General features: G+C 46.3%; 1 protein-coding gene across 2 annotated transcripts in view; it reads left to right on the plus strand.

Moving 5' to 3' along the window:
* The first annotated feature begins 6,477 nt into the window (after positions 1–6,477).
* The window catches only part of PSAP (prosaposin), a 34,060-nt gene continuing 13,074 nt past the window's right edge, over positions 6,478–27,463 (plus strand). For both annotated transcript variants that reach the window (XM_079900966.1, XM_079900967.1), the window contains exons 1-2: positions 6,478–6,621; positions 25,646–25,779. In XM_079900966.1, coding sequence (XP_079757092.1) covers positions 6,582–6,621; positions 25,646–25,779 — 174 coding nt within the window. In that variant the 5' untranslated portion in view covers positions 6,478–6,581. The remainder of the gene's footprint in view (positions 6,622–25,645; positions 25,780–27,463) is intronic.

The raw sequence follows: 27,463 nt of genomic DNA on the forward strand, positions 1-27,463 counted from the left end.
ACTGAGAATTATAGTGTTGGCTCTCCCAGAAATGGATTCTTAAACCAGTCATTCAGGAATTACCTAGTCAGGACTTCCCTGTTGGCACAGTGGTTAAGAATCTGCCTGTCAATGCAGGGGACATGGGTTCGAGCCCCGGTCTGGGAAGATCCCATGTGCCGCGGAGCAACTAAGCCCGTGAGCCACAACTACTGAAGTCCGCGTGCCTAGAGCCCGTGCTTCTCAACGAAAGAAGCCACCGCAATGAGAAGCCTGCGTACCACAATGAAGAGTAGTCCCCGCTCGCCGCAACTAGAGAAAGCTTGCACGCAGCAATGAAGACCCAACGCCAAATAAAAAAATAAATTAATTAAAAAAAAAAAAAGAATTACCTAGTCAGCAATCAGTATTAGTTAGGTTATCTGGCTGACATCTGACATCTGTCTGAACCGTGACATCCCTTAAAAGGAAGTGAGCTTGCCATGAACAAGCTGCTTGTCTTGGCCTAGTTTTTTTGTTCCTTCTCCCTTCTGTCCATAAAAGTGTTTCATTTTGTATAGCTCCTCAGAGCTCTGTTCTGTCTGTCAGATTGGATGCTGCCTGGTTCATGAATTGTTTGTTTTTGGCTGTGTGGCATGTGGGATCCTAGTTCCCCAACCAGGGATCGAACCCGCACCCCCTGCATTGGAAGCACAGAGTCTTAACCACCTGACTGCCAGCGAAGCCCCCATGAATTGTTGAGTAGAGCCAATAAGAGCTTAAAAATTGACTCAGCTGAATTTCGTTTTTTAACAACTCATTTCCCTGCTGCCTGGAGGGCAGCCTGCTGAGGTCTCACAGCTGTGCACTTGTCCTGGTCAGCTTGGGCTGCCATAGTAAAATACCATAGACTAGGGTATTTATTTTCTCACAGTTCTGGAGGCTGGAAGTCTAAGATCAAGGTTTCTGCTGATTTGCCTTTTAGTGAGGGCTCTCTTCCTGGCTTGCAGATGGCTGCCTTCTTGATATGTCCTCACATGGCCCTTCCTGGGTGTGTGCAGTTGGGGCTGGGGGACGGGGTGCAGGGAGAGAGCAAGCTCTCTGGTGTCTCTTTTTATAAGGACATGAATCCTATGAGATCAGGGGTCCACCCTTAATTACTTCCTTAGGGGGCCCCACCTCCAAATATAGTCACGGGGGGATTAAGCTTCAATGTATGAATTTTGGAGCAGGATACAAACGTTCAGTCCATACTAGCCCCCGTTCAGGAATTGCCCTCAGCCAAAGGAAGCCCTTGGCCCAAGGTTATGCCCCTCCCCTGGGGCACTATTATGTTGCCTCAACTGAGGACAGTTTGGCAGGGCCATCCCTGCAGCCTGGGGTGGGCTGAGGCCTCAGTGGCAACTTTACTGCAGTTTAATTTCCCGCTCTGCCCTATCTTGCTGCCCTCACTGCCTCAGAGGTGTGACCCTGCGAGCATGAGCTAAAGACCTCTGCCCACACATCTCAGTCTCAGAGCATGTTTCCCAGAGAACCTCACCACTTGACAGGTGGCAAATATGTGTCAGTCCAAGAGCCAACTTTGACCAGTTGGTCCTAGCAGCTGGAGTACTGAGTGAGGAGGCTTTGAAGTCACGTTCTAGTAGTGATGTCTATCATGGGTGAGGAAGTGGGCATGGGGACTTCTGTGCTGGATGTCCAGCATCCTGCAGAGTGGTGCTGTGTCATGGATACCAAGTGGGAGAGTTGTAGGAAGGAGGAGCAGACCAACAGTATCAGACGCTAAAGGGAATGAGAAGGTGCTGGTGGACGTTCCAAGTAGGAATTTACTATTTACTTTCAAAAAGTCATTCAGTGGAGCTGTGGGCTGGGCTAGGGTTAGTCTGGAGGGAGAGTAGTAAATATGGTGAGTGTAGGTGACTGTTTCAAGGAGCAGGGCAGTGAAGGGAAGGTACGAGAAAGTAGCTGAAGTGAAAGTCAGGGATGAGAAGATTTCTTTTAGGATAGGAGAGCCTTGTGTGTATTTATAATCTGAGGGGGAAGAGTCAGCGGTGAGGGGGGAGACTGAAGATATGAAAAAGGAAAGGACAATGGATGGAGCAAAGTGCTAGAGGGATGATAATAAAAATATTTAATAACTGGTAAGGCATGGGGAACAAACAAAAAGAATGGACACACCTAAAACTAATATCATATTGTAAATCAACTATACTCTAATTTTTAAAAAAGGAAAAAACATATTAAAAATAAAAAGAATAAAAAAAGGAAAAAAATACTAAAAATAAAAAGAATAATAAAAATAAAAAGACCTAGAGGTCACAAGAGCTGATCAACAAAAGCACAGGAGGGTTTAGCAGCTACAGTTTGGCCGCATAAAGAGAAGAAAAGGCATTTCCTCCTCAGAGATGGAAGGGAAGAGGTAAAATAGGAAATGAGCATGAAGAAGACAGAGATGAGGTCAGGGCTTGAGCATTGTTGAGAAGATCTGGAAAGTAACAAAAACTCAAGATAATGAAACCTTAAACAAGATATGGCTGTGTTTACACAAATAGTCTGGAGGTGGACAATATAGGGCAAATAAAACCATCAGAGATCCAGGTTCTTATCTTGTTGCTTTGTCATCCTTAACAAGGCTCCTACCTCATGGCCCAGAATGGATGCTTGAGCTCCTGCCATTATGTCTGCAATCCAGCATAAAGAAGAAAAGAGTTTGCAGCCTTAGATGACGTTTAGCTGGTACAAATCAGTAGTGTTGTTCAGCAGTAAAATTATTGAACTACTTCTGTACCACCTGCTGGTAAATAGCTGGTGACTCCCTGGTGCCCATCCCCCTGCTTACTCATCCCCTGGGACCACCCACCCCTCCAAGACAACAACTTGGCTCAGTTGGGACCTTCCAGGACATTCCCCCAACACTGTGGTCAGTGTCCTGGCAGTACCATTTGTTAAATATTTGCACTGGCTGTGTCTCTTCCTTTTAAGAGCAGTACCTTAAAGTCACAAAATGGGCACTTGTTCTTTTATTTCATTGGCCAGAATGAAGTCCTATGGCTGCAAGGCAGGTTGTGAAATGTAGTCCTTTTTCTGGGTGGCCATGTACGCAGCCAGAAATAGGGGGTTTGATTACTAATTATCAAGATCAAGGGAAAAGAGGCGAAGCATATTAGGAGACAATAGGAGACTCGGCCACCTGGGAGGGCCAAATACGTCCCAAGTAACACAGAGGGCTTTGTGAGCCTAGCTGGGATGGTTCATTTCTCCAGCAGCCCAGGGCTGCTGGGAAGAGAGGAAAAGACAGCAGAGGCCAGAAATTGGCAGGTGAGTGACTAAAGTTTGATGGGGAGAGTGGTCTTTGGGAGGGGCTTACTAGAGTGGTTGCCTGAGGGTCCAGACTAGGCAGAAAGGAAAACGCAGGCAGGAGAGACTGGAGGCTGGAGGTCTTGATGAGGGAGATGCTGGCGGGAGAGGAACCTGAGCTTCCTTCTCTGAGACGCAGTGTGGGTGTGTTATGGGGGGAGGCGGTACTTCCAGGGTGGGACCAGGGTGGCTGTTGGGGGAGCCAGAGTGGAGCTTTGGGGCCAGGCATGTGGGCTGGGCCTTCACAGTGGAGGCCTCTGTTCTATCAGCTGTCTTGGCCCAGTGCTCTTTCAGTTGCACAATAGAAGCAGTAACAGATGGAAGCCTTCTGGGGCCAGAAGGGGAATTATTCATCTGACGGGTGGGAGTCTCACAAGATCTCAGGCACTAGAAGTGGGGCCTCGTGAGGAGCTGGGACCCAGAACTGGAAAGTCATCAAGAACCCCGCCAGGGTCTCCAGTATGGATCACATTTCCAAGGAAAAATATCTTTGCAGTTCCCTGAAAACTTGAGCTCATAGTAGGGAGGAAAAGAAGGGGATTTTCTTATCTTTAAAAATTTTTCCTATAATTTTTTCTTTAAGAAGTATGAAGTAAAACGTGGACAGTCCAGTGAGTGAAATAATGCGATGACGGGTAAACCCCAAATCAGAAGACTCTTCTCGCTTCCAATTCTTTGTTCCTCTTCTGAAAATCCTGCCACTTCTGAGAGAGAAGGGCACCTTGCTGATTCTGCCTCATGCTTCAAGCTGCTTCAAGTAACGTTGTTTTGTCCCGGCCCATTTCCTTAACTAGCCCATCATTGTTCAGCATTTGAAATCTTTCCAGTTTCTACTGTTACAAAGGGCTATTCTGTGAACACTTTGGATAAAGTACTTCTTAGCTCTGGATTATGTCTTTGGGGAGGTATATAGCTAGGAATGGTATTATAGGGTCAAAGGGTCCAAATAGAATCATAGCTCTTGTTGCCTACACACAGATGGTTAGGAAGGTATTTAAAGAGGATTGAAGCATCTACTGACGTGGTAAAAAATTATAATAACCCACTTACTGCTTCTATCTTCTTTATTAAAATTCTGTCCTTACAGGGAAGGGGGTGGATGAAGGAACATATTACTCTTGTGTTCCAGGTGTGCAAATAAAAGGCAACAAAAGTTCATCTCAAAAACACGGACATATCCCTCTAGTTGCGGGGGAGGGTATTAAAAAGAGTCGTGGTGGGTTCAGGCTCTGTCATTAAGTAGCTCTGAGAGCTCAGTTACTCCGGCCAAGTGAGAGCCTGTGATCCGAAGGGCTCCAAGTTTCCTTTTGGCTTGGGGTCTTGTAACCTCTGCGTGGGATGCTTTGCCTCCTTCATCGGCTAGGAGCTGGGAACCAGGCTGTGTCCTAGAACCCCACCTCCCTTGCATTTATCTGGCTGTTGGGGTAATCTGCCCCATGCTGTGCCTGGACTTAGGAAGCCTGCAGATGGGGCAGCCATGCAGCCTCCGTCTTGCCATTGAGGCCAACCAGTGAGGCATCCAGTTTAGACCAAATCTTGTCCCAACTTTACTCAGTTCTTTCACATCACCCGCTGCGGTGCACACTTCCCCATCCAGCTCCCCAGTGGGAAGTAAGCCTCGCTGTGTGGGTGGTGGTGGAGGAGCTGAGCCAAAGGTGCTGAGACCTCTGTCTGTGGGCTGTTCCTCAGGGAGCATTATAGATTGTCACAGACAGATGGGACCCTGGGTTTGCCCCTCCCTGGTCAGGTGTAACCTTGGATAAATGTCCCTCCCATTCCAGGCCTCAATTTCCCAATTGGTACAATGATGGAATGGGACTAAATGACCTTTAAGGGCCTGCCCTAAAAGTCTGAGGTTTCCTTCCTTTCCTTCCCTTCGGCTTGTAGGTACTTGGCCCTTGGAGGACAGCGAGGTTGGGGTCATCCCTCTGCTCAGGACCAGAGGGTCAACCACAGGTAGAAGGCAAGTGGTTTTGTGGGCCACCCAGGCCTTTCTTACTCTGGAGTAAGATGAAGATTGAGGGCTAGACAGGGTGGGCAGCTTCCTTCTCCATTAAGGCCCCTGGCTGATTTTTAGCCTGATTCTCAAATTCAGGCTTCACTCACTGTTTCCTTCTCCAATGGCTCAGACACTTTCTATCCTCCCCCATCTTGCTTCTCAATCCCTTTCCTCCACTCCCTCCAACTCTGGGACAAACCGTGAGAGGGCCTTTGCATATTTTAGGAAGGGGAAAATTTCCCTTCCCTTTTTTGGTTCTTTTTGGTTGGTCAAACAATTAAAATGATGTAACACAGATTAACAGGAGAAAATAAAATTTAATTTCATATGTGCGGGAACCCCACAAACACGAGAGGGTCAGAGACAGAGAGGTAAAATGAGGTGTATAAACCATGCTGAGCTAAGAAATGGGATAGGGGTCTGGGGCTTCCAAGGACAGGAGGGTCATCCACAGGCAGATAAGAAGAGCAGATTTTTCCGTAATTAGGTGTCTGCTCTGCCGTATAGATGGGGCCACTTAGATAAAATTTGTTCCTGGTCATAACACCTTTTCTGGGAAAAATCCCCCATTTAAATTCTTCTAGGTAGTTAAGGGAGAGGCAGTAATTCCTCTTGAGCCCACAGGCTCTCCATTGCCTTTAGCCAAAAGAATCCACATGCCAAAGTACAACATCTCAGAGACCTGTTCTGATACCCTACATATCTAACATTGAAAAACCTGTCTGTGAGTCATGGGGAGAAGGGATTGTGGATATGAAATGCTAAGAGGGAAAGTCAGGACCCAGAATGAAGTTACACGCTGGCCCAGCCACGAAAATACTATGAACGTCATTTAAGAGACAGCGTGGGTCAAGTGGTGAGTTTGAGTTTTGACTGTGAGAGCTTAGAAAAAGTAGATAACCTTTTTGAGTACGGATTCTCAACTGAAAAATGGTACTAATAATAGAAAATGGTACTTCATAGAAAAAAGGTGCGGTTGACTTCTTCATTTAGGTATTCTTTGATGACCTCTCCATTCCCTTCCGTCTCCTTTTCCTCCTCCCATGCTCCTTCAATCCTTTCGTCCTCCACACTCCTCCCACCTCCCAGCCTTCCTTTTGCGCAGGCGCCCTGTGCGGCGCTGAGTCAGGCTGCGGGGAGAATTCGGGCCGCCCGGCCGGGCCAGAGCTTGCGCCTGCGCAGTGGGCGGCTTTGGGGCGGGGCACGTTTATATTCGCTGAGGATCAGCTGACGCTCTGCATTGCAGACTGCGGAGTCAGGAGGCGTCATGTACTCCTTCTTGGTTCTGGCCAGCCTCCTGGGCGCGGGTAAGCCCTGGGACCCCCAACCTGGGGAAGGGGACCCCGCAGGACGCAGCCCGCTAGTCCCGGAGCGGGTTGTACCGGGCCTCGCCCCTTTGCTCCCCATAAAGATTAGTGAGGGGCGCGCACTGCGCAGGCGCCTGCGCAGAGCCGGGTACCTGCTGGGCGGCGGAGGGGCTGCTGGAGGCGGGAGGCGGTTGGGAGCCTGGCTGCCTAGGGGCTGGGGTCGGGCTTGTGTGCGAGGCGGGCGGGGCCGGGGAAGTAGCGTCTCCCTCACGGCCTGAGTTGGCGGACTGGGGCTCCCTTAAGCTGCCGGTCCAGCTCTCGGGGTGGGCCTGTAGGGTGACCCCTCCTGCAGCTGTGTCGTGCTTGTGCTGGACGCACGTCATGGAGATGGACTGGAGCCCCAACTTCTGGATAGACTTTGGCCCTTGGCCTCACTTGCCCCAGTTTTTAAGAGTATTGAAGTTGCAGAAAGCACCTAAGTATATCTTCCGTATTGATGTTTATCTTTGCATATATATTTACTCTTGATCCTACATCTTGAAGATGATACGGGGTTTTTGTGGTCCTGGTGAGTTTGCAATGGAGCCCTCATTTCATCTTGCATGGCCATTGGCAGGTTTTGGCAGTGGCCTTTATTTTGGGGAAAATCTAAGTACCTGAGAAGTTGTGGTCCTGAAATAGTACTGACGGTTGTTAAAATCATCGCAGGTTATGTAGCCAATGCTTGGGAACCAGCTGTACTGCCTTCCTGGAATTAGAAGGGGTCCCGTGCCCTTCCCATGTTATCGAGACCAGCCCTCCTTCATTAACCTTCATTAACCTCATCTAAATCATCATGGTAAAGGGAAAGGAGTGAGGTTGATTGACTTGGAGCCAGATTTTAATTTAAATACACAGAGGATCCCAAATCTGGATGTTTTCAGATAATAGCCCACTGAGGGCAATAAACCTGATCTTCAGGCCCGTCCTCAGTTTCTGTTTCTAGTTAACTGTAATCTAAGGGCTAGCTTCCATTCTAACTCATGCAGCAATCCAAATTTTAATAGACAGTAATGTAATGGATGACAGAGTTGATGGGAATCAAATAAGATATTTATAGGTGAGATAGATTTAAGGTGTTTTTCTCATGTTAGCTTTCAGCAACTTCCACGAATGTGTCTTAACCTTAAACCAAGCTCCTAAACTTGCTTTACTTGTGGATTATGAAAGGCAGTCAGCTTGTAAAGAAAGATTTTTGGTTTTATAGTCACCAAAGAAACTTTCTTGCTGGGGTTGATACTGCTTTTATTCCATAGTCAGTATGATAAACTAATGCTAGTCTCTAAATTTTCTATACTGATTGAAAACGAGTTTTTTGTTTTTCAGTATCAAACTGTTCTTACTGGCAGTGAATCACTCCTCACGAGACCCTTAAGGGTTCTGAATCACTCAACCCACACAAAAAGGACTAAATTGTTTGTTTGGAAATGTAAAATCCTCCTCTGGTATATATGGGAGTATGGCTAACCAGACTGTTAAGTTAAACTAGATACCCTTTTCCCTGAACACTTGGGTAAATAGGAGTGTGTAATAATGGCCTTGTTCTAATCTTGCTGCCCAGCCTTTAGGATTATGCCAAGGTCATGCTCTGAACACAATGTATGAATGCCTGCTTGCCTTGACAGCTCTGGCCCCAGTGTAGCTTTTTGGAAATGTATTCCTAAAATTTTTAATATTGATAGTGAGCTTGTTAATGAAGGTGTCTGGTGACAGCAGCCGTCATCTGCTCCCTGAGAGCTTAGAACTTGCTGTTCCAGTGGAGGCAGAGAGTGTCATCCTGAATCTGGAGAGGCTCTATGCTTTGTGTTTTAATGATGTCCTGGTGGTAGAGACTTTTGCTCTTGAGTTATTTTCCTACTCATCCAGTTGCCCCTCCTTTTTCTCCACCTGGAAAAGAAATGGCAGTGATGGTGTACTGAGAGAATTGGAGAGTATCTCCTCTAACCTCTTAGGAGTGAAGACACTGAGGCCCCCCCAGAAATGGCTCCCCCAAATCGTAGGCCATTTACGGGGGAAGTCAGAATCAGAACCCAGGACTTCTGACAGTGCTTGCTCTTTATCCTTCCATCAACACCAAGCGCTTAACTTTACAAACTTATGGGGCTGTAATTTACATACAGAAAACATGCACCTGTTAAGTGTACAGATTGAGGTATTCCCGCAGAGTGAACGAGCCCACTGTAAGCAGCCCCCAAGGTAAAGGAGGAGCATCCAGAAGCCCCTGTGCCTCCCCATCCACTCACCCTCTCTCACTTGCCCCAAAGGAAACCGCTTTGTTAGCTTCTAGCTCTGTAAATGTAAGAACCTAATTACTGTTTTTGAGCTTTTTATAAATGGGATCGTATAGTAAGGACATACTGTTGGGTGATTCCTCTAGTGGAAAAAGGCAGGCCCAGTGTTAATGAGGTGGTCAGTATAAAACAAGTGGCTTGGTGCCTGGGATATGGTACCTCTTCCCTGAAACTTAGCTGCCCCTGTTACTGCCACCTGTGTAGAGGCTAACCAGCTGAATAGTGTTTACCCGCCACTGAGGCAGGTAGCTCTCTAGGGATGCTAGAATGTGTTATGTACAAATATATATACTCATTTGATAGCTTATTTTTATTAAGATGCAAGACATGAACGTATAGCACAGCCTGCTGAATGTCAACAACTCCAGTTCTCACCTGCCAGGAATTTGGATAATTCCCCTGTTTATCAATTTTTAGTCAATAATCAACTTTACTCTGAAAATAACAAGGATTTGGTAAGTGGTTTAATTGCATTTAACAAGGTGTATCCAATACCTCCTACGACGGTTGAAGCGTATTAGATCAGGTGGTCAGGATTTTTCTAGATGGGGAAGGAGAACTTGCTCCTCCATTTTCTTGGGCTCTGAAGCTGGAATGGCTGGGCTGTGGCTTAACTGAATGGGGATGAGGAAGGGCGACAGGGTGTTGCTGGCTGGGGAAAGTACCTAATAAGGCACGGGAAGCTCTCAGGGCCAAGACCATGCCACTTGGGCAAGTGTGCACTGCAGCTTCTGGAAGCAGTCTTCTAGCATGGGCCTTCTAGGTCCTCTAAGCCTTGCTTCCGCCACCAGTTATTTGCTTCTGCCTCCTGGAAGGAGGGTCTGGATTTTCCTGCCCTGCCTGTTTTTTTTTTTTTTTTTTTAAAATCATTTTAAAACTGATGGTAAATACAGTGATTGGGATGAACAGTTTGACTGTTGGCGAAAGCACTCATTGCTTTACTTTTGTTCCGTGAAGTTCCAGAAAATAACCTGAATTATGGCCTTGGGTAATGGTCTATGCACTGAAAAATAACCTGTCAAAATTCCATGTTTTCTTGCGGAATTTGTAATTCTTTATGATGGGAGTGAGATGATACTGTAGAATAGAAGTTTAACTTTATCACATCATTGACTGACCTTGGGCAATTTTCTTCAACTGTGCTTCCTCATCTGTACAATGGGATTAATAATGTGATGCTTTAATAACTTACTGTACGACAAGGCATAGGTAAATAAGTACTATAGGGTTTGTTGTTAAACCACAAAAAAACAATACTATGTTTGTTAATGTCCTTGTCCCACCAGCACAAGGACAAAATCAGTCTCTGCTCTTGATTTTGTGATGTCTCCTGCCTTCTTTCATTTCATGGGATGTTGTAAATTTAACAACAAACAAAATTAAATTGACTTGTAAATATGTTATGTTGGACGTAATTACCAGATCAGAAAACAAACTAGGGTAGGTAGTCAGCCATTAGGAGGGAGGTGGGAAAGAATTTGGCTAGGCAGCCAAACTCTTGGTTTATACATCAGTTTTTAACAGAACAGCCCAGCACATCAGGGCTGGTTCCTGGTAACCTGACTACTCAGATTCTAGGCTGGTTGTCCCTAACCATGGTACCTGGGGTAAGTCTGTTCTCCACTCCCCGCCCCAGTCTGGTTTCCCCATCCCTCAATGGCGGTGAACTGTTCAGATAATAACTGCACACAGTAAACAAGTTCCATCGGTGTAATAGTGCATAGAGTAAAAAGTATGTTTCCCTCCCACCACTGTCCCCTGGGCCTTTCCCAGAGGCAGCCTGGTACCAGCTCCTTTAGGAGCCTTCCGGAGCTACCTATAGGTGGCTCTGTGTATGATTTCCCCTTCTGTTTTTCTTTTTAACACAAACACATATTACACTGTTTCGCTCCTTGCTCTTTTTTAAAATTGTGGAACATTCTAGACATCCGGAAAAGTGGAAGAGTAATGATAATGAACACCTATGTATATAACACTCTAGTTAAGATATAGAACAACCCGCTGCCTTCCATAGATAACCACCTTCCTGGCCTTGGTGTTTATCATCCCCCTGCAGGTCTCTCTTTATACTTTCATACATATATGTGTGATCTTCAGCGGTATGTGTAGTATTGTTCTGGATTTTTTTTTTTTAACCTTTTTGGCCGCACTGCGCGGCATGCGGAACTTCCCCGACCAGGGGTTGAACCCCGGCCCCCTGCGGTGGAAGCGACAGTCTTAACCACTAGACCACCAGGGAAGTCCTGTTTTGGATATTTTAAACATTTTATGAATAATATATATTCTTGGGTTAGTAATTTTTTTTTTTATTTTGCTAGTGAGGTTCATTCATTTTGAAAATGTTTAGATCTGTTTCATTCATTTTCTCTGCAGTACAGTATTACATTTATATCATACTTATTCTCCATTCTGTTGATAGACATTTAGATTATTTCCAGTTGTTTTATTGTTGTTACAAACTGCTTCTATAAATACTCTGGTGCACATGAACAGACATTTCCTTAGAGGATATACCTAGGAACAGAATTGCTGAGTTGTGGAGTATATCTGTTTTCACCTTAATTAGAAATCGCTGAATTACTCTCTAAAATGATTTTAGGAATTTCTGTTCCCACAGAATATGCGGTTTTTAGTTGCAGTGTTAACATGTGATGTCAAACTTGAAATTTTGCCATGATAAAAGGGTGAGGTGGTTTTCATTTGCATTTCTCCTTTTATTTGTATCTTTAGAGGTTATTTCATGCTAATACAGATAGATCTATACTACTGCCTTTCTAAAAAAACATAAATTTTGGAATAATCTTAGATTTACAGGCAAGTTGCAAAGCTAGTACAGCGAGTTTCTATATACCCTGCACCCAAACTTCCCTTACTGTTAACATCTTATATAACCGCTGTACATTTGTCAAAAGTAAGAAATTAACCTTACTGTTCACTAGACTGCACACTATATTTGGATTTTACCAATTTTCCTAGTAATCTCTTGTTTCTGTTCCAGGAGTGGATCCAGAGTACCACATTGCACTTAAGTTGTCCTATCTTCTTAATCACCTTCTACCTCCCAGCTGTTAAAAAAAAATAGCTGCAGAGTATTTTATTGTATGGATGTGTCAATTTAGTTAAACCTGTTGATGGACATCTGTGTCACAGAAAAAGTGAGATGGATTCTAATGACACTTCCAAATTTTAAAATTAAATTCTGGCCACATTTGGATAGATACTGCTTTTGAAAAGAAATTCCTTACATGACAGGAAACTACGTAAATAAGATTGAAGGAGATGTTATAGAAAGTTCTTTTGGCCAGTCTTAGTGGCGTCACTTATTATAGTAAAAAAAAAAAAAACAGAACTCCTTTAACAGCTGTGCTGGAATGCTGTCTCCATGTGCAGGCACTGATGCCAGAGGGTCATGTGGCTCTTCCTGTCTCACTAGGAGTAAAACCTAAAGTTTATTCTGCAAGGTCATGTCATCTGGCCCTCGGCTGCTGTTCAGAGTTCTTCCTCTCCCATCAGGTCAGGGCTGCTTACTTACTGTTGCCCATTTGGTGTTCTACCTATTTGGGTCATCTACCTTTCCAGGTAATCATGTAGTTTACTCTCTGCCCAGGTGTTGCCTTACCAGAGTTGCGCCCTGCTCTGTCTGAAATGTCCATGTCTTGCTCTTCCTTGGCTTCATTTTTCTTCGTAGCACTTGGCACTGCCGGGCATCATATGATTTTTTTTTTTTGCGGTACGCGGGCGTCTCACTGTTGCGGCCTCTCCCTCTCCCGTTGCAGAGCACAGGCTCCAGACGCGCAGGCTCAGCGGTCATGGCTCACGGGCCCAGCCGCTCCGTGGCATGTGGGATCTTCCCGGACCGGGGCACGAACCCGCGTCCCCTGCGTCGGCAGGTGGACTCTCAACCACTGTGCCACCAGGGAAGCCCCATATGATGTGTTTTTATTTGTTGTCGTGGTCACTGACTGGATCTGCAGCACGTACAACAGTGTTTGGCCTGTAATAGGTGCTCAGTCCTGCTGAACCGTGGTGTGAGCTGTAGCAAGAGGACTTAAGCTCAGTAACTGCTGGTGGGTCGGTGTGCATGAAACTTAAATGCTGGTAGTGCCAGATCTTTATCACGATTAAACAAAGCATTTTCTTTTATTAACTGAAACGAATTTTACGAAATTGTGTTTAGGAGTTTGCAAATCAAGAGTGACTTTGGACTCAAGTGAAGTGTTGGCTTTTAATAATAGTTCGTGTCCAGGTTAGAGCCAATCCCCCCACCCCCACCCCGAGCCTTTTGGAGAGGATTTTATGTAGGGGTTAGGGACACAGGACCCTAACATAACTAAGATACCCCTGGTGGCCCTGATTTGAGGTAAATCTGAAAAGGGAACCAGCTATAATCTGAGGAGTTGTTTCCCCTCTTTTTAGTTCCAGAACTTAGTTGTTCTTAAATGTTTAACCCAGTGGTTCTCAAACTTTTTGGTCTCAGGATCCCTGTATACTCCTGAGTCATTGAGAGACCCCGAAGAGCTTTTGTTAATCTGGGTTATATCTGTGATATTTACCATCTTATAAATGAAGCTGACAAAATTTTAAAAATAATCCTTAAAAAAAATAAATCCGTTACATGTTAACATATTGTGATTATAATGAAAAATAGCTGTTTTCCTAAACATAAACCTATTTAGTGAGAAGAACAACTTATTTTACATTTTTGCAATCTTTTTAACACCTGGCTGGATTTTCAGCTGCCTCTGCATTCAGTCTTTTGCACTGTCACGTGTCATATGCTTCCAGAAAAATTCCACTGCTCAGTTTTGAGTGAATGAGTGAAAAGGGCAGCTAACATCTTCATATTACTATTATGAGACTTTTGACTTCATGGATCCCCTAAAAGAATCTCTGAGACCCTCAGTGTTCTGTGGGCCACGCTTTGAGTGTGAACTACCAGTGTAGCTGATTTGCAGGAACTGCAGACATCATAGTAGGTGACACTTCCTGAGAGTTCATTGTGTGCCCAGCACTGTTCTAAGTGCTTTTTGCTTAACATTTTATCCTCATAGCAGCCCTCTCAGGTGAGAGCAACTAAATCAGAATGCTGGGGACATTCTAATATCCTGCCCTAATCCATGCTGTGGTCTGAATTTTAGATTTCAGCATTTCCAATGAAGGTGGTATTCCTTTTAAGTATTAAGTACTCAAAAGTGACATTTATAGTAGACACACTTGCATGTATCTGAAACTTTTTACTTAATAAACAGTCATGTGCGATGAGCCCAGAACACTGAATTTCCTTATTAGTGGGTTTGCATGAAATCTTTTTTTTTTTTTTTATGCATATTATTGTCTTCTTCAAGGGTGCAGAGACCACCCAGCCGGTTAGCAGGGATGGGATAGAGCCTGGGCCGGCTTCTGGCTGGCTGAATTGATTTCTGGGCTGTACCCTGGGCCGAGTGTAGAACCATACAGATGTGCCTTTGCCCTCTGCCTGTACCCAGTCACCTGGCTGGACCTTGGGCATTTCTGTCAGGGGCTTCTTCATGGTCCAGTTGTCAAGTAATATTATCTAAGGTGATTTAAGTTTATGTCTGATCATCACCTGATAGGTTGACACTTTGGAAGAAGAGCTTTGCTGACAGGAGTTTATATTGGACTGGAGTGCTCCTTTTTGCTTTTTTTAATTAATATTTTTTATTGGAGTATAGTTGATTTACAGTGTTGTGTTAGGACTAGAATGCTCTTTCTTTAAATATATATTTATTTTATTTTTGGGTCTTCGTGGCTGCGTGCAGACTTTCTCTAGTTGCGGCAAGTGGGGGCTACTCTTCGTTGCAGTGCGCGGGCTTCTCATTGCAGTGGCTTCTCTTGTTGCAGAGCACGGTCTCTAGGCACACGGGCTTGCGTAGTTGTGGCATGCGGGCTCAGTAGCTGTGGCACGCGGGCTCTAGAGCACAGGCTCAGTAGTTGTGGCACACGGGCTTAGTTGCTCCACGGCATGTGGGATCTTCCCGGAACACGGATCAAACCTGTGTCCCCTGCATTGGCAGGCGGATTCTTTTTTTTTTTTTTTTTTTTTTTTTTTTTGCAGTACGCGGGCCTCTCCCTGTTGTGGCCTCTACCGTTGCGGAGCACAGGCTCCCGGACGTGTAGGCTCAGCAGACATGGCTCACAGGCCCAGCCGCTCCGTGGCATGTGGGATCTTCCCGGACTGGGGTACGAACCGGTGTCCCCTGTATCGGCAGGTGGACTCTCAACCACTGCGCCACCACGGAAGCCCTGAAAATTCTATCTTAACTGGTGTTGGTACCTGAGGGTCAGGGTCTCAGCCCTGTACTGCAGGGCTCCACTGTGGCCTTTGCTCATGGCCTGAGGCCAGGAACCAAGGAGGAAGGGAATTTTGATTGTCACTCATTTTCTGAAAGTGATGACATTTGGTTTGGAGACTTTGGTCCCATATCTGTGGCTAAGCATATGACCCCAGGCCGCCTCAGCCACCCAGGTGGTTCTATGGAGGGATGAGCCTGTGGTTGGGCTTCCTACCAGAGCATGTGACCAGGCAGCTGAGGGCTCTGGCTGGCAGTGAACTTCCTCAAGGCTGTGACTCCAGGTAGGGGTGGAAGAGGGCCCATGAGGGTGGGTGCTGGTCACAGCTCCTTCTGGGCCCCTCTGAGTATGACTTTTCCTTCCGTCTTCGTGCTTTCCTGAATTTTCTTAATTGTAGGCAGTGAACATACGTGGTTTGGTAATCAGGAAAAAAAAGCCTGTTATTATTTTTAAATTTTTTAAAATTATTTTTTAAAATTAATTTTTTTTTTTTTTTTTGCGATACACGGGCCTCTCACTGTTGTGGCCTCTCCCGTTGTGGAGCACAGGCTCGGGACGCGCAGGCTCAGCGGCCATGGCCCACGGGCCCAGCTGCTCCACGGCATGTGGGATCTTCCCGGACCGGGGCATGAACCCGCGTCCCCTGCATCGGCAGGCGGACTCTCAACCACTGCGCCACCAGGGAAGCCCTAAAATTAATTTTTATTGGATTACAGTTGCCTTACAAGCCTGTTATTATTATAATATGTATATATATATATATATATATATATATATATAATTTTGCTGTACGCGGGCCTCTCACTGTTGTGGCCTCTCCCGTTGCAGAGCACAGGCTCCGGACGCGCAGGCTCAGTGTCCATGGCACACGGGCCCAGCCGCTCCGCGGCATGTGGGATCTTCCCGGACTGGGGCATGAACCCGTGTCCCCTGCATCGGCAGGTGCACTCTCAACCCCTACGCCACCAGGGAAGCCCAGGAGTGCTCTTGAATGAACTAGATAGGAATTTCTCTTCCCAAAATCAATTATGCCAAATTGAATCGTTCTTTTACAATCTAAGAAGATCACACAGCCTTGCCCCTCAGTGTGTGTTATCACACAAGGCAGTGTACCTGAGGATTCTGTTGCTTTCTTCATGTGGATTGATTTCTTGTCCTAGAATGATCTGGCTTGTGAGGAAAATTAAAAAGCAAGGGGGCAGTGCGAGAGGAGAAGCAGGGAAGAAAGAACCTTTGTCTTAAGTAACAGAAATAATAGCTTATCTGAGCCAGAGGTGATGGGATGTCAGCCTAGCAGCTTGAAAGCTTTATTGCCACAGATTCCTTCTGTGATAAGAGGACTATTTGGACCTTACTTCCTCCAGATCAAGGCAGGCTGCCTCTAAGCGAATGCCATGCAGAATGATTAAATGGGCAGTATTTTTATTCTGCTCTGCAGAATGTTTTCCAAAAGCAAGATCCTCTAAAGAAGGGACAAGTGCTCTTTGTCATCGAAGGTATTTGTGACACCAGCTGTTTCATCGAGTAGTCAGTGTTGAGTGCATTGTGTTATCTCCTGCTCTTAGGGAATCTAAGTGCACAAATTCTCCTGAGAAATGTCTGAATGCGGGGGACCTGAGGTAGATACTGCCTCTCCTGGGGTTCCTCTCTCTTGGTTTCCTAGCAACCGGCTTGTTGCCATGGCAATGCATTACCCAGGCAGCAGATCCACTGCCCTGTGGAATGTGTACTCTGATTGTTGAGATTGGGAGGCTGCTTGCATTTTCTGTTACCCCCTTTTTTTTTGATAATTAGACTCGAACGGTATTTAGCATATGTTAACTGAAATATTTAAAAGGAATAAAAAAGATTTTATATGGCTAAAATAATAAGACTGATTGTTTTAACAAATAGGGCATAAAACACACATTCTAGGAATGATTATCCCTTTCATTCTGAGGTGGTTTTTGAAAATCTTTGTTAATTATATGGTGTACATGGACTTTTAAATATCGCAGTGGAGGTAGGCCTTAGTAAAGACTTGTCATTTGGAGACGATTTTGGTGAGTGAGGTAGATGATTAAGCTGGTATTATAGTTAGGCTTAAGTTTGACTGCAGACAACAGAGACCTAGAATAATGGTGCCTTAATTATGATTGAACTGTTCCCATCTATCATAGCGAGTTCAGGAGCCAGGCAGTCTAGGGCTAGCATAGTGGTTCTACTTCCAAAAGAATTTGGAGACCCAGGCTCTTCTAGCTCAGTGCTCTGCATCATTGAGGTCTAGGCCCTTTCTTCATGGCCCATGATGGCTGCCAAAGTTCCAGCCATCACTTGTCTTTAAAAGTGCAATAATGTCTACTAACATCCCATCAGCCAGAATGTGGTTTCATGGCCAGACCCTGCTACAAGGGGGACTGGGAAATGTGGTTTTAAATTTTGGCAGCCATGTGTGTAGCTAAGAATTTGTGGTTCTGTTCCTTTGAAAGGAGTGGAGAATAGATATAGGGAGCAACTTGTGGTCTGTGCCACACTGGGTGATAATTGTTCCCTAAAGCAGGTTGTAAGGTTTAACTATTTTTTCTGATTTTAAAAGTAACATGAGAAAAAATTAATTTATGCTAGTATACAAAAATTAGAATGTGAACACCTCCCTTTGTCATCCTTTCCCTCGAGTCCACCATTAACAAGCCAGTGTACAATTAACTGAGCTTCATAAGTACCAGGCACTCTCAGTGCTTTCTGTGCCTTCTTATTAATCTTCACAGAATTCCTGAGAAGAGGGCACTCTTTTTTTTAAAGGAAGTTAATTAATTAATTAATTAATTTATGGCTGGGTTGGGTCTTCGTTGCTGCGTGGGCTTTCTCTAGTGTTGAGCGGGAGCTACTCTTCGTTGCGGTGCGCGGGCTTCTCATCGCAGCGGCTTCTCTTGTTGCGGACCATGGGCTCTAGGTGCGTGGGCTTCAGTAGCTGTGGCTCACGAGCTCTAGAGTGCAGGCTCAGTAGCCATGGCCCATGGGCTTAGTTGCTCCGCGGCATGTGGGATCTTCCCAGACCAGGGCTCGAACCCGTGTCCCCTGCGTTGGCAGGCGGATTCTTAACCACTGAGCCACCAGGGAAGCCCCAAGGGCACTCTTATTTTCCATATTTTGCAGATAATTGTGGCGTTAGTGAGTTGTCTGAGGCTTGGCTTTAGTAGACAGCAGAGCAGGAATTTCGTCAGGTCTGTCTACCCCCAACACTCAGGGCAGTGATCATGTTGCCATACTGCCTCTGTGCCCTTCCAGAGAAGGAGAGGTTTTTGAGGGGGCTTTTCTAAAAAGTGGGTTCCAAAAATATTTTCAACAGTGGCAACTTTCTTGGGATTGGAGGGCCAGTCAGCCTGTAGCTCCAATGACGTGAATTACTGAAAGCTTTTCACTGGTGGTGGTACTGGTGCTTCGCTGGGCACCTCTCATTTTTGCCCACGCAGGGCTTCTTGTTTAGCTCCTAGCTGTACAGGATCGACTCCTGGGCTCATTACAGTGGGGCCTGTGCTTCACTCTCCTGGTGATTTCTGGGTCTTGAATTTAGCAACCAACAACTTCTGAGGTTGCTGGGAAACAGCTCTCTAGGTCTTTGAGCTGCCAGTTAATGACCTGATTAAATGTAGAGAAAGCAAATAGAACATCCTTGATTCAGCTATTTGTGGAACACCTGTTCTGGGCAAGATAGTAGATGTGAAAAAGGTCTTCCAATTGCTACTGTGGATAATAATAGTAATAGTGCTCACTGGACTTCTGTAGCATGCCAGCACTGCACTGTGTTTTAGTCGGTTAATTTTTACAAATCCCTTGGAGTAGGTACTAGTAATAGGCCCATTTTGCAGATTGGAAGACCAAAGTCTGAAGGTCACATGACTAGAAGTGGTAGAGCCATGATCTGAACCTTCACTGTCTGATTTCAGAGGCAGTCTGGTAGGGGAGTCATGATAATGTGGGTAAATTAAGATACCAGAGAGATAGATGATGGTTGAGAGACTAATACTCTGGCCGTTGAAAGTGCATAGTTACGTCGTCTCTTTTCTCAAAACAATCCAGTGATCAATGGCTTCATCCTCATTTTACAGATGGAAAACAAGCTGAGATGGATGGTGATTTGTTTAGGGTCATTTGGACAGGACTTGCAGGCAGATCTTATTTTCTTTTCAGTATACCGTGTTTGAAAAACATTTAACTTGTTAGATGGTGGGTAAGTTGCCTTGGAAGCCTCACTCTAAACTTGGGGTTTAGCTCCTTGTCACTTAAGAAGTCATCGTAAGAGCAGCTAAAACGCACACGGCTGTGGTGAGCTCTCCCTCCTTCCCTCCCTCCCAGGCTCACTGAGGATTTTGGGTCAGAGTCTAGAGCGGCCACCAAGCCCATGACGGATCCAGCTCATGGCAGCTGTTCTCAAGACAGTAAAATTCCACTACAGCCTGTCTTTGATAAGTGACCTACATGTGGAGTGGTTTAGAGCACATCTGCTTATTTTCTTCTAAGCCTAGGAGTAAGAAGGGAACAGAGCCCCCACCCCTTTCCTAAGGAAATAACCACTGAAGTCTTAAAAAAACAAAAAACAAACCTGAAACCCTGTCCTCATAAAATGACACTTGGTTGTGGGGTTTTAGTGTCTCTGAAGTGATCATTTCTCTGACTCCAGCCCGCCAGCATTTGTCACTGAGGGCTCAAATGCCAGGCCCTTGAACTAAGAAGTGTAGTGCTCGCCTTACCCTGAGCAGTGATCCTTCTTAATAGGACAAATTTAATCAGAAATCTCCAGGGTGTCAGGCAGACATTCTAAGAACTGTCTTAGAGTTCAGCCTGTTGCCTCAGGGAAGGAAGTTGGTTTTTGGGGGCAGTGTGGGAAGATGAAAATAGAGATGAAAGCTTTGCTGGGAAGATGTTTTGAGAAATAACTCATAAGAACGTAGGTTAGGGTAATTTTAATATTGGTTATGTGTGAATACTGAAAATGTCATTTGCCTCATTATTCTAACAGTGAAGACTTTTGTAGCCCCTAGAGGTCTTCTAGCCCCGCTCACCACTCAGGATCCCTCTGACACAGAATCCGTCTAGGTTGGGCATTGCGTTTCTGCTTGGTTGCTCCCACTCTTGTAGAGGTCATCACATAACAAGCCAACTCATTCCCTTTTTTTTTTGTTTTTTTGTTTTTAAGCATCAGTTTAATGGTTAGAGGACAGTTCAGGCTTCAGAGTGAGAACTCTGACTTCAAGTTGAGACTCTGCACTTATTAGTTAGAACCTGCTTAATCTCTCACAGGTTTCCTTAATTTTTTTCTTTCTTCTGGCTGTGCCGTGTGGCATGTGGGACCCTAATTCCCTACCAGGGATCAAACCCCGCGTCCCCTGCAGTGGGAACGTGGGGTCTTAACCCCTGGACCACCAGGGAAGTCTGCGATTCCCCTTTTATAGCCTGTGGGTGTTAAGTGTGTTCCTTACCTAAGCTGTGGTCTGCTTCCCTTCACCTCTACCCAACTGCTCTGAGGTCTGGGATCGGAAGCCACCACCCAGAGCAGATCCACCCCCATGTCAGAGGTGGAAGGTGTCCTTCACCTGTGAAGATAACTGTGCTTATCCCGGAAGCCTTCTGTCTCCCAGCTAAACACCTGCAGTCTCCTAAGGGCCTCGCCTTCCGACCTGCGCTTGTCACTGTCCCACGGGAAGCAGGGTGCGCAGGTGTGCTCTGCCTGCCTGTGTCCACTCACGCCGCAGCGTCTGAGCCCCACCTCTGTCCTTGTGCTGTTGGCTTTTGCTGCCCTGCTTTTTCTTGCAGCCCAACAGACTTCACATTTAAATTTAACCCGGAGAGTTTCATTTTCCCAGCTGTCGTCTTCAGCCCTTGCTGTCCCTGCTCCCTGCTCAGCCTTTTTGGGATGAGCCTTCCACTCCATTTAGGTGCCCGTCATCTGGATCTCCCCACCTCCCTCCCCCTCGTTTCTGCCACATCACAACTGGGTGACACTAACACGAGCTGTCGCCCACAGCATGGACCATGGGCGACACTCATCACAAGGGATGAGTGCCTGGTGGGGCCTTTCCCAGTGGGCCTGAGGTCTGCTGGAGCCCCGCTCCTGAAAAGACAAGTGTTCTTTCCCTTCAGCAAAGATCACTGCTCTCCCTCAGAATGTTCAGGAATCCCCCTCCCCCCGCCCCGCCCCACCAATCTTTCAGCTGCCTTCTTTCAGGTGCCAGTTCAATTTTCATTTTGAAGAAGCCACCTCCGGCTCCCCGGAACAGTTGGGCATTCTCCTTGCAGCTCCGTGTTTCTGCTAACGCAGCACCATTATTCCTGTGTCTGTCCCTCCCACCTGAAAGCACTGCTTGTCGCGGTCAATGGAGTTGATAATTGCGTCTTCATCTTAGTTGTTTTCCCACTTCTGTGGAGAAGAACCATGCTTACCCCGAGAGCTTTCAGTCCCCAGCTGGAGTCCCTGGACAGGTGTTGAGAACCCCCTGAAGTGGTGTGAGGGTGTTGTGTATTAGTACGTTTTCTGAGGAAGGGATCTATGTTCCAAACGTGTTCTGACCCACTGTTTGATTCCCTCTCAGGAGACCGGCTCCCGAAATAAGCCCCTGAACCTCTCAGCAGGTCACGCACTTGGCATCACCAGACTTGTTTCAGCCTCATTACCAACCCTGAGGACACGCAGTTGTTTCGGGTCATCTTAGGAAATCGCACCACAGACCATTTTAATAACGTGCACCTTTATAAATTTGGCTTTAGTTTGGAGGTAAATGGGGAGGTCTTGGTGAGAACTGAGTTTCTGGGAGCTGGGACTTCAGTTTTCATTTCTTAGTGTCCCTGAAGTCCGTTTTAGGCTTGGATTGGGTGACCTCTCAGGTCTGCCAGATTGGCCACCAGGCATACATTTTACCTCTAGTTCTGAGGTGGGGGCTTGTTACCATTCAGCGACTGTTAGGACTGGGAAATGACCTTGGGTTCTGCAGTAGCTGGACCAATCTCAGATAGAAGGGGCTACTTTTTTAGTCCAGAATAGCCTGGCCAAAACAAGTAACAAGTCTTTATAGCAGGTGATTACTGTTTCAAGTTCCTAGGGGGAGTAAACAAGTTACAAAGTATTCTTGCAGCTTGGGCCTGTGATAGTGCATTGTGTTCGGGGAAACCTGATAGATTTTGGTCAGTTAAAGCCGGTTCCTGGCTGGAAGTTTGGAGAAAATCCCTAGACTGAGTATTTGTAAGGATGGAGAGTGGTGGTCAGGCCTTGTGCAGGGAGCCCTGCTTTTATCTGCCGAGGTCCATCCTTCCGGCGTCACTGTGTATCTCTGTATGTTCCTTTGCCTAGAGACTCATTTTGTAGCCTCCTGTTCATAATTCGAGCTCCTAATTCAGATGTAGAAGCAGGCGATGTACTTAGTGGGTACTGTTCAGGGGAACTGGGAGGCCAGTGCCTGAGAGGAGCGTGGGAAGCGCTGGTGGGAGCTGCCAGGTCTGGGGCTGGCTCTGTGACCCCCTCACTCCTCAGAGCCCTTACCCTCGTGACGGGACTCCTGCTCCCCTCTGACCTCCCGGGACCTACGGCTGAAGGCCGCAGCCTAGCTTGGCTGTGTTATGGTTAACCATCTGGGGAGTGTGGTACTGTTTTGAATCGGGCACATGTTTACCCACAGAGACCAGATCAAACCAACAGCTTTTGGAATGTGGCCAGTTCTGTTGAGTTCATGAACTGGTTGTGGGTTGTGATTTTTTTTGCTCCCCAAAGGGCAGAGAAGGCTGTAATCTGGGCAGATTAAGAATTCATTTGGTGGTGTCTGAAGGGGCGCAGATCATCTGGCTTGAGCTTTCTGGGGACCTGTGACTTCGTGTCTGCATGAACAGTTTGTCGAACTATAGCTAGTCTTGAATAGCTAGTAAAGTAATAACAGTATTTCCTTTCCTTCCTTCTAGTTTTTTTTTTTTTGTTTTTTTTTGCGGTACGCGGGCCTCTCACTGTTGTGGCCTCTCCCGTTGCGGAGCACAGGCTCCGGACGCGCAGGCCCAGCAGCCATGGCTCACGGGCCCAGCCGCTCCGTGGCATGTGGGATCTTCCCAGACCAGGGTACGAACCCGTGTCCCCTGCATCGGCAGGCGGACTCTCAACCACTGCGCCGCCCTCCATGTGTTGTAGGCTATGATATGTGTGTGTGTGTGTGAGTGAGAGTGTGAGAGAGAGAGAGAGAGAGAGAGAGAGAGAGAGAGAGAGAGAGAGAGAGATGTCTATAGAATTACTGTGTCCTCTCTTGGTTTACAAGGTGAAGCAACATGCAGCATGACTCCTGCGGTTCTAAATCTGTTTCTACGTGGCTGTGGGGTTTTCTTCTCAGACCCAAGCCAAATGTTTTCTGTTTACAGTAGAAGTTACTTCAACCCTCCTGTGATAGCTGCTGTGCAGTCATACGTCTGCATGTGGCCCGGTGTAATCTGTTGCTTCCTAGTGAGATGTGAATGTGAGAGTTTTCTTCCCAGTTTTTAGTTCCAGAATCAAGGAATACCATAGTTCTCTCAGGGCAGTTTATAAAATATTCTTTAAAATTACACACAAGCAACATGACATGGGGAATTTAAAAAAGTAATTTAGCCAACCATCTTGTTTTATTTTCTGATTTTTGTACAACCCCAATTTCATATTCTTGAATATTTTTCTGTTTGACGTACATCATTTTTATAAGTATATTTAGCAACTGCATAATATTTTTTTTTATAAATTTATTTATTTTTGGCTGTGTTGGGTCTTCGTTGCTGCGCATGGGCTTTCCTCTAGTTGTGGTGAGCGGGGGCTACCCTTCGTTGCAGTGCACGCGCTTCTCACTGCGGTGGCTTCTCTTGCTGCAGAGCATGGGCTCTAGGGGCATGGGTTTCAGTAGTTGCAGCACACAGGCTCAGTAGTTGTGGCTTGTGGGCTCTAGAGTACGGGCTCAGTAGTTGTGGCGCACGGGCTTAAATGCTCCGTGGCATGTGGGATCTTCCCAGACTAGGGATCGAACCCGTGTCCCCTGCATTGACAGGCGGATTCTTAATCACTGAGCCACCAGGGAAGCCCCTGCATAATATTTTGGTAAGAATATCACTAGTTTTTTCCCTCTAGTTTTGACCATTCAGGTTACATCTGCCTTTTTTTTAATGTCGTGAATTTGACTTTATATATATGTGTGTATATATATATATATATACACACATATATATATACACTTAGGCATATTGTATTTTACCTCTTGAATTACTGGATTTCCCTAAAATGTTTTATTAGAAGTGGATTTTTGAAGAGGGATTTTTTCCCCTCAGTTCTTGAAATATATTAATATATTTTGAGAAGTACTTACTAGTCACACTGCTGTCAGCCTTATAAGAATGCATCTTTTTCCACAAATTTATCACTATTTGGTGGTAAGGTTTTTTGTTTTTGTTTTCCGTTGGCTACTATTTTAACTTTAAAAATATGGTACCTTCTTGCTTTAACCTGCATTTCTTTGGTTCCAGGTGACTTGAACCTTTCTTCTGTTTTTTTTTTCCCTAATCCCATTTCTGTGGTTGTGACTTCCGCCTGAGTCCTTTCCTTGTTACACCATAGATGAAACTCTGTGTGTGCAATCGGTTTCGAATGGACATACCTACACTTTGTGATATCCAGGCTATGTAGTTTTCTTTTTTTGCTAGCAAACTTGTTTATGTGCAGAAACTCACCCAGTTGATTATAAAAGGTCTCTTCTACTAGAACAACATTAAAAGCCATTGTTTTATGTAATGAGGATATGACTCTTTGTGTTCTCATTACAATTTTTTTTTTTTTTTCTGTACGCGGGCTTCTCACTGTTGCGGCCCCGCCCACTGTGGAGCACAGGCTCCGGAAGCTCAGGCTTAGCGGCCATGGCTCATGGGCCCAGTCGCTCCGCTGCATGTGGGATCTTCCCGGACCGGGGCACGAACCCGTGTCCCCTGCATCGGCAGGCGGACTCTCTACCACTGCGCCACCAGGGAAGCCCTCATTACAATTTTTTTAACTTTGGCCATTTTTCATTTCTACAGAAGTTAAAATCTCTATTTTTAAACCTGCCAGTCTTTCCTCTTGTGATTTCTTTCATTACTTCATGGAAATTTAAGATGGTAAAGATTAAAAGGACTGATCTGATACTGTTTAAAAATAGTGTGAGAGGAAAACGGTGAACCAGGTAGATTAGTCCCTCTCAGCCCTGTGACATATGATGTGACAACGCAGCTCCTTGGCTCTGTGGCTCGTGTCTCATACAGCTGGTGAGGGGCCAGCCTAGTGTCCCGCAAAATGCCAAGGCCCCTGATGCTGGGGAAGCAAGTGAGGTGGGCCTGGTACGTGGGAATGGGCCGCATCCTCACACTGATTCTGCTTGCAGCTCTCGCCAGCCCCGTCCTGGGCCTGAGAGAATGTACCCGAGGCTCGGCCGTGTGGTGCCAGAACGTGAAGACGGCGTCTGACTGCGGGGCCGTGCAGCACTGCCTGCAGACCGTCTGGAACAAGCCGGCCGTGGTGAGTGCCTCCGACGGCTGGGCCTCTGTGTCCTCTGTAACTGCTGCCCTTTATGGAGCGCTCTCTCCTGCTTCCTTTTGTTTGTTCTTCCTGGTGAACCTGAGACCTGTTCGTGGGTGGGGGTACCCATGCGGAGGAGTGGCGGGCTGGAGCGGGGAGGCTCCATTCCCCCAAGGCCGCCCAGTGTCCTGGTGGCACAGATAGGGGGAGGTCCTGCCTGTCCTCCACCGCGTGCCCCATGCTGCCCTCCAGATGCAGCTCCCACCTCTCTACCCCACATAAGGGACCGGCAGGTGCAGCTCCCATTCCCAGGACAGGGCACACGGGTACAGCTCTGTCCTTGGTCACTCACTCGAAGTAGATGCTAAGCTTTTGAAATGCTTTCTCCCCTTTTTTGGTATTTTTTGTCTTTTAAACAGGCAGATCACTGATTCAGACCCTAGAGCTTGGTAGCTATCTAAAATTTTATTTCCAACTATAGCCAGACTGGAAAAGATGCCACTGATTTTTCATCTAAACAGTGATAAATATAGCACATTAATATGGGGAATACTCTTAAGATGACAGACCTCAAGTGCACACTCCACGCAACCTGAGTCCTCAGGAGACGCCCGAGCTCTGCTGGCTGGGCCAGGGGACTACAGGAAGTGCTGTTTGTTTGCTCTGGGATGTGCTTCAGCCTGTGGTACAAGGCAGGTTTGATTGTGTGGAGCTTGAGGTCTAAAACTTGTCGCTGGCCACTAGTACTCCTTCAGTAAGAGAAGAAGAATTAATTCAGTAACACTGCTCTTTTAGTTTTCTGAATTCACTGTCTTAAACCACTCTCTGTGGCCAAAATTACTTTCAGATTTGGTTTCTAATTTGCTTCTGATCTTGTTTTTAATACTGCTTTCTCTTTTGAAATTTAATATATCACGGGGGCAGTTTAGATCTTTCTCTCTTGACAGGACACTCTCGTGGATACTGGAACCTCTCGGGCATCATGCACAAATTCACGATATCATAAGTTCACGATACTGAAAAAAAGGCACATGTAACCTGAGTGGCCGCATGCACCGTATTAGCCTGATTAGGTCCGAAGGTTCAAGGCGGTTTCTCTAAATGCAGCTAAATTCACAGGTGTTCCTTAATCTCACCCAGATGTGTTAGTTCCTTCTTCATGGGTTGAAAATTGGTTGACATAAAGAAGGGAGCGCCCCAAGAGCTTTGAGGACTGACTAGAATTTCCGTGGTCCTGGGCCATGTAGGGATGCCAGTCTTGTCTAGAAGACTCGCGTCATGTCTCTGAGCTCTGCAATGGTGACGTGCGGCCTTCACTGGCACACAGCACTGCCCAGGAGGTGGAAGGCAGACAGAGCGCCGGCAGCAGTGCTGGTGGGAGTGCGCAGAGGTCTGACTGGGCCTTGTTTCACTGCCCGCACCCTCTTACTCTGTGATGTTCCGTCACGTTACCGATTTTCTCTGATTTCTGCTGCCCTGAGTTCCAGCTGACTTTTGAGCCTCAGTTTCTTCACAGAGCTGTTGTGAGCATGAATGCGAAATGTAGCCTGTGCCGTGTGCACTGAGCAAGGCGCTGAGGGGTGTAGAGGGTACAGGAGAAGGGTTTCTATCCTGCAGAAGCACAGCGTAGCGTGATCAGCCACATCTAAGCCTCCCTGGCGGTGTCCAGTGCTTCTCACCTAGG

The sequence above is a fragment of the Stenella coeruleoalba genome, assembly GCF_951394435.1.
Source record: "Stenella coeruleoalba genome assembly, chromosome: 16".
Taxonomy (NCBI): Eukaryota; Metazoa; Chordata; class Mammalia; order Artiodactyla; family Delphinidae; genus Stenella; species Stenella coeruleoalba.